We start from the raw sequence: 7592 nt of genomic DNA, 5'->3' as shown, positions 1-7592 counted from the left end.
TTACCGATTTTCACACTAAAATCCTCCAAATTTAGCCGGTTTCCATCAAGGTGACCCTCCAAATTAGATCAGAGTTTTTGTTTTCGTCCTTTAAAAATACACTTAAGGCCCGTTTCTGTGAACACCATGCAGAAGCACGTGCAGGGGTGCCTAAGCTATGTGGATTGCACTGGTTGGCAACTTAGAGCGACATAGGCCAACATTTTTAATGGTATTGGTGGTGTTTCTGGGCTTTATCTCTCAAATCTATAACATGAACAAATACAGACAAAATATCCCAACAACTGCACATAGCGTATCATTACATTTAGCCCATAAGGAGAGGAACCACGGCAGCTGCAAAGGTACCATAAGTTGCTCTTCCAATTGCTTTAGGAAACCTAAGTCCTACAATCACTCACATGTTTACACTAATTCTTTCCACATTAATTAGGTGGACTATTTTCCTTTTCTTTGCCTTCTAACTGGCTGATAGGACGCCGAGACATCGGTGGTTTCACATTTAGGTGGACCGCCGGCCGATAGGATGCTGAGACATCGGTGGGCATGGGCTTGGGTGCTAAGAAGCACTAAAGATAAAAGCCTCTTGGAAACGAAGCCCGTGTGAAGACGGAATAAAATAAAAGAAAAGCGCTCCGAAAGTTGCGCGCATTACAAAAGTCGTATAATAGCCTACGTCATCAGGGAAGGGCAGTGAAGTGGGGATAGAAGGGGAAGATACAGAGACAGTGGCGGGGAGGGAGGAGGTGCCATTGCCGCTGCCGCACATTGAAGAGCACGGGCTGCCAATACTCCGCCCGAGTTCGACTCCCGATCATGTAATGCACGCCCGTCATGCACACCCACTCGCTCTCCAGCCCTCCGCCCACAAATCTGCAGTCGTAGAAGGCCGGGCTCTCAAACTTTATCCTCTCAAATCCCTCCACCATCGACGCCGGAGTCCGCCCACTCTCCGCCCACCTTAGCCCCCCCCTCCCCCCCTCCTCCTCCAGCTTCCACACCCCATATCCCTCCATCCTCACTGCTTGCTTCATCAGACATGCCACCAAGTACACCCCGCCCCCGCACTTCACCACCGTGCTCCTCAGCAGCTCCGTCGCTGCGATCCGTGGCAACGCCAGCTCCGCCTTTCGCCACCGATCCTTCGTTGCGTCGTATGCCGCAATCTCCTCCTTGTGGTACCGCATCACATCACTCTCTAGCAAATCTGCTATCTTCACATCGGCATTAGTCATTCCTCCGCCAAATCCGATCTCGCTCATCGCCACCTGGGCTCGGTCGCTTGCCCGAACGCCGATGCCTGCCCGCCAGCTCCTCATCTGAGAGTCATAGATCTCCATCTCTCTATACTTCAAATCACACAGGATAATCCTATATGTGTCCCTTTCCTCCTCTGCCCTCATTGATATCAGACAAGAAGATATCAATTTGTTTGCTAGTCTTGAAGGCCTTGGCAGAGTTTTCAACTCACCTGTCAGGCAGTTGAATACTACCATGTCATAGGTGAGCTCACTGATGAGCGAAGGTGATGAATTGTGGGGTGCAACAGGCGGCGCACCCTTTACGACAGCGCACATGAGGCCGCCGGCGCTTGCGACAAGCATGTTCATAACAGAGGGGACAAGGCTTTGGGAAGAGGCCACTCTGAGAAGCAAATCACCAAGCTTTGGGGATGTGTGCATTGGAAGTCTAAAGGGCCGCCACTGCAGGGGATAGCTAAATGCTAGCAAGTCGTGGGAGAAAGGGATGATGGTTGTGGCAGTGGAGGCTGCCATTACGAACCACCACTCGCGGCAGGCGCGACCGCTGCGGCAGAGTGCTTTGTACTCCAGCTCTAGGCTGGCAAGGAAGGAAGAGGAGGAGAGCAGAGATCTCCATGACTTGCATACAAGCCTGAGTTGGGCAACACAAGAAATGGGCAGATGTGCAAAGATTTTCATTGCAACGTGCAAAGGGAGGGGAAGGTGAAGCTCTTGATGGTCTTCCATTGAGTCTTCTTCAGGGCGTAGCCTCACAATCCTTGCAAGACTTAGGCCTTGGCAATGCCATGATTATGCAAAACTTTTAGCTAATGGGGTACTTAAAACCTTAGTTGAAAGAGAGGGGTATTCTTTTTGCACAACTAATTTTGTAGAATCTTACGCATGTTGTTGTGATTCTCCACACACACACACACTTTATAGATTCTCCGTCCCTCACTTTCTCCGTAACCCCTTTCCTTCCTTAAATAAAGTGCATATGCCCTTGTCACACGCGTCGACTTGAACGTGTGTGCAAATGAGATAGCAAAACTCAGTAGCTTGTTGTTGTGTCCGTAAGAGCGTGAAGCCATTTGGCCTTACCTGCTCGCCAATTGTTAGAGAATTGCAAACACAAATCAAATTCTCCGAGCGAAATGCACAGAGGGGGGGATTGAATTGCATACATGTCGTTCATGCTCGCCTTTTGCCTATAGAGTAGAGGGGCTAGTTGTGGTACGGGCCCCAGAGAAAAGACACATGAATCCCTAATTTTAATATGTTTGGGGACTAATAGGAGCACAAAAAAGTGGAGTTGAAATGGCAAGTTCATACGATATAAAACCTTCTCATTGGCCTAGGTGTGGGTTCAAGACGTCGAGGCTGCATTTTGATACACTTGATTCCGAAAATCGCACCCCGACTACCAACTCTCAAAACCGACCAATCCAAAATTAATTCTCCTGAAAGCTTGTGAAAAAGCGCTTCAATTGAGCTACTCAGCGCAAAAAATTGAGCTCGGAGGAGAGAGATTCAAGCTCCCCAAGTTACCCGTCCCCCTACTGGCTCCTCTACCTTAGGTAATGTCTTATTGTTGTTCATCTTAGCAAAAAGTTTGTGTACAATTGACTGTCAGTCCGTGTGTGACACTACAAGCGCCTAAACACTCATTTTGAGCTTGTTCGACACTCATGTGTGCCACGAGTCTAAAAATCATCCCTATTGAATGGAATTTACCTCCTCACGCTCAATATGACGTGTTAAAATTCTCTTTCCACTCGGATCAACTAAGAGCCCACCAAAAAGAAAGCTAGCACAGCACTTCGAAGTGTTTTTTTGTTTTTGCACATACCTCCATTGGGCAATGGTCACATGATGCATAGTTATCTCTTACTTTTTGAGATAACGGTGCCTCATGCATGGTCTCATGTGCACCAGTTATTTGTCCTATATGAAACTATGCAAGGCTTTCGATAACTATGCCAATTTTGGTATAATTGGATCAGTAACATCTTTTTGGCATAATTGATAGAGTCTCTAGTACATCCTTACTCATTCTTGGAGAGACCCATTACCCTGCCACTAGCTATTTGTATGGTTTTTCGAGCAAGAGTACAATTTTTCTTTCCATGATACCCATCAAAATTGGGATAAAATTCTTGTAATCCAAGCAAATGTGAACTTGCTCACTAATGCATCCCACGCGCACTTTACTGACTTAGCTACCCCTTGTGAAAAAAATCTTGAAAAGTCATATAGTGAATCAAAACTACCCACACTATCGAACAAATTCACCAAACTGTGTCTCATAATAGAGAAAGGAGCTTACCGATAGACATAAGTGGCAGAGGTCAATGTGAGCTTCTATGGGAAACACCCCTAACCGTAAGTTCTCTTGTTCAATACATAAGAAGCATGTCTAATCCATCATCAAGGTGACTATAAAGAGAGCAAACAACTAATGTGATAGGAAGCAAATATCTTGTTAATTTGCAGGGTCCTCTTTAGCACATGGTGTGTCGTTGTATCCCACTTTGTTACTTTATTAGGAATCCCTATGGTGCCGCCAAGCTGATAAATTTTAATTTTGGTAAGCCTATGTGGGCTTGTAGAGTCGCTGCCAAGCCGGCTCTCTTTAAGCATCCTCTCAAACCATTTTTTAAGAAGCCTTTCCCACCAAGGGTCCACCCCGTGTCTTTGTTATCCACAATCAAGATTCCAAATGCATCACATCATGGACCTTTTCCTGCTCTCTTTCACAAAAGTTGTAATTTATAGCGTTACTCTAGAAGCTAAATTGAATTGGATAATTAAATAAGGTATGGCAAATGATAACCTTATTTTTCTTTAACTCTAGGATTGCAATGTTAGGGCTTGTTTACATGAGAGGAATCTCAACTCATTGGTTAGGGTGTCTTTGTGGGTTTTCATTTTTGGTTTTTTGTGGGTTTGGGGGGGGGGGGGGGGGGGGGGGGGGCACACTTACCTCACTTTTAAAGTTTTATTGCATTTTGACATCATCGGAATGGTCTCGAGACGTTCTTTGCCATATACATGATACCATATGGGAACTTCACGGAGGGGTTAGATCGCCACAAACTTTACACAAGTAAGGGATGCACCGCATTGCTACCCTTACAACTTTTTATTGCATTTCAATGCTGTTGCACCTATTGTGGGCTTGCGCATGGCTATTTTTTTGCCATAGAGTCCCAAGAAGGAACAATTGGGACATGGTACAATTGGGAACTATCCTGATGGTGTTAGATTTCAATGAAACCTTATAGGAGTGGGACCCTCCCCCCGCACACCTTTTTCTCTTCCTTTCCCTTCCCTTTTTCTGATGTTGTCCCGATGGTGTGGGACAAATAGATGTCCAATTCTTTTCCATCGACCCCCAAGTACTCCATTTCAAAAGAAAAAATGAACAACGCAGAGAAACAGGTCCCAGCTGTGCACGAGTGGGGACCAGTGGGGCTGCATTGTCTGGCTGATGCAGGGAAAGAGCTGCCTGGCACAAAAAGCTTGCTGTGAACTGTGCTCAGACATGCAGAGGAGCAGCTGTCCGTGACTTGTTGTCACTCAGAAAGACTTGGACACAGACAAAGGTAAGCAATTATGATCCAGTGCTGTGTGTGTGTGTGTGTGTGTGTGTGTGTGACACAGTGTTGTTTTTCGCGCAATGTTATGGGGATGCTGTGATGCACGGACACTACTATGGTTGAGGCGGAGCATTCTAAATTGCCTGCAGGTAGTGAATATGCCACGCTTGAAAACTGAAGCCAGAGCTAGGGGTGCTGTGGACGAAGAAGTTGTCCCAAAGAAGAAAGGACCAAGGAAGGTAGAGGATTCAAGGGAAGAGAATGTCAATTCTTGTCGACCAACGAGTAGAGTCATGGAAATAAGCGTGACTATTTCTGTGGGTGGTGACGATATTGATGCGTTGCTCTTGGCATGCATGAAATCATTCCTTGAGAATAAAAGCCTAGCTGGTCTATGCGCATTGGAGAGGGGAGGGACTGCCCTGCACCTTCATTTTCAAATGGTTGTGCAACTATGGGCAACATCGCTAATAGCTGTTAATAAGAAAATTAAAGCATATTTGGCATGGGGCAAAGTGAGTCCAATAGGGGGGATGGTTTTGTGCCGGGGTTTAAAACAACATAAAATGCATACATTCGACGACATGCTTAGGTATTGCTTGAAAGAACAAGATGAGGTGCACTTTAGGAAAGTGATGCATAATGTGACTGTTGTCGATGTTAACAAGGGCATAGAACTGTATAGTCTCTAAGGAGATGATGAGCTCAAGAATAGAGTCTGCTTGACACCAATGAACATTTTCAATAGGGCACTCATGTTTTGGAAATTCAAACTCCGCCATTTGGCAAGAAATGATTTCTTGTCGACGTTGCGTAGGATGCCGAAGAACAGGAAAGTATTATCCATCGTCTTTGTGGATTACTCCACATCAGGGACGGGGAATGAAAATGGGGAAAATAAAATCGCTTTGGAGATGCATGATTTACCCATCTAGTACAACCTACCAAGACATTGTTAGCATTTTTGTTAGCAATGACATGTATACAACAACCCACCCACGGATTCTTGTCTCATTGGCAACAAAGACAAAGGTATGCAATTTAGCATTTGTGTAGACCAATCCAATTTTGACATCATTCATGCGAGAAAGGATCTTTTGCAACCCATCGCCAACAAGTATTAGCAGTCACGATTTTGATGCTGAAATAAATGATGCATGGATAGGTGATAAGTTTATTCCACCGGTGCATTGCATTAATGTCACAACAATTGCTTCCTGGTAGTGTGGATTCTTGTCTTTTTTTTGTGCAAATAATCAAACTCATTCTTGGATTTCGTGTTCACTATAGGAAGATGGAGCAACGCGATCAAGACCAGCTGCTAGGATTGGATGACACAAGTAGAAGACTCTCTTGCTCGTATTGAAGACGTGCATCTTGACAGGATGCACAACATATTGATTGCAGTTTTGAGGGAGTTGATGGGCGATGACAACACCATCCATGATTCTTTGCGGTCAGATCTTCTTGGTGCTATGCGTAGCTTGAAGGATACCATCAACAATTACGCTGTCAATATTGGCAATGTCCAGGTTGTCAAACTAGCAGAGCAGATTTATGCATTCCAAAAAGAAATCGGACAGCTTAAGACTCAGCTAAACAAACTGAATGCTATAATCTCCAGGTTGTCAAATGCGCTCAGTAGGGCAGATATGTAATATGTGATGTTTGAATTAGTGTCCGCATATCTCTTATGTCGCATGCTGAATTTTGAGAACCATCGTGCATGCTCCTATGTCATTTGTAGAAGATCTTCCTTTTGCTTCTTGTATTTGCCCCCAACCCTATTTTGAATCTTTTTTTGCCCTTGGTCACAAATGTATGTACTTGATGATTTACTAATAGAAGCAATGATTCTCCCGCTGGAGGAAATCTCTGGTCAAGCACAATTACGACAATGTTTTTCTTGATCGTTCAAAAAAACTGGGTTTTGTGTTCAACTCTGTTTGGAAAACCCAATCCAAAGTTGCAAAAACTGGCTTTTGATTATAAGGATTTCTATAAAGTTTCGTTTGGAAAATCCAGTCCCATGTTGCAAAAACTGGCTTTTGAGTCAAAGCATCTTCTAACATCTTGCAAAATCGAGGATGTGAACACCAACTGTGTTGCAACACCGAACCTTTTCTTGCGTGCGAATCCAAAACAAGCACTATCTATTGTCTTCGGAAATCGAGCACGTGAACACCATTTGTGTTGAGACACTGAACCTTTTCTTGTGTCCATACGAATCCACAACAAATACTTTCTTTTTCCTTTCCAGCAAGACTGCAAGAGAATCTTGTGCCTTAATTACTTAATGGATGTAAGAATAGACCAAGTAAAGTATGCATGCTGCCTCTAATTTTCGAAGCATGTCAAGTTAAGTCGAATCTGAGAAGATCCCTTCCATCGCTTAGAAATGAAAAAGCGAGGACGTGCCATGTGGAGGAGGGAGAAAAGCGGATGTGATGTGTGTCAGCCAAGACGCAAGGGAGGGAGGGAGAGAGAGAGAGAGAGAGAGAGAGAGAGAGGGAGGGAGGGAGAGATATTTTGTTCTTGGTGCACTACCGCGTTGCCTGCGTTCAACCAAGGCACTGTCACAAGGAGCACTGTCGGTTGGATGGGCATGCATGCGTAGGCGGCGACGACGTCACAGGCCAGTGCATGGAGAGGGGCAAAGGGTGGGTGGACCGCAGTGGTGTTTGAGCTGTGTAGGGGTGGGTCGAGCAATCGGAGGATCAACGCGGTGAGGACTGGGCGAGGCAGGGAGGCG

The 7592-nt window shown here is 45.2% G+C and overlaps 1 protein-coding gene and 1 pseudogene across 2 annotated transcripts; one reads left to right on the top strand and one right to left on the bottom strand.

Moving 5' to 3' along the window:
- Window positions 1–275: 275 nt before the first annotated feature.
- Window positions 276–3217, bottom strand: LOC147465330 (uncharacterized). The gene has a single exon (XM_086519381.1). The coding sequence runs from the start codon at window positions 1986–1988 to the stop codon at window positions 681–683; it is 1308 nt and encodes a 435-aa protein (XP_086375507.1). The 5' UTR covers window positions 1989–3217; the 3' UTR covers window positions 276–680.
- A 1012-nt stretch (window positions 3218–4229) lies between these two features.
- LOC147465329 (uncharacterized) lies at window positions 4230–6695 on the top strand (annotated as a pseudogene). Its single transcript, XR_015187988.1, has 2 exons — window positions 4230–4846; window positions 4990–6695. The product of XR_015187988.1 is annotated as an uncharacterized LOC147465329 (transcript).
- The last annotated feature ends 897 nt before the right edge of the window (window positions 6696–7592 follow it).

Source organism: Adiantum capillus-veneris, chromosome 1 (assembly GCF_014529385.1).
Source record: "Adiantum capillus-veneris isolate H3 chromosome 1, ASM1452938v2, whole genome shotgun sequence".
In the NCBI taxonomy this organism is placed as follows: Eukaryota; Viridiplantae; Streptophyta; class Polypodiopsida; order Polypodiales; family Pteridaceae; genus Adiantum; species Adiantum capillus-veneris.
This window is presented reverse-complemented; position numbering and strand designations above follow the sequence as displayed.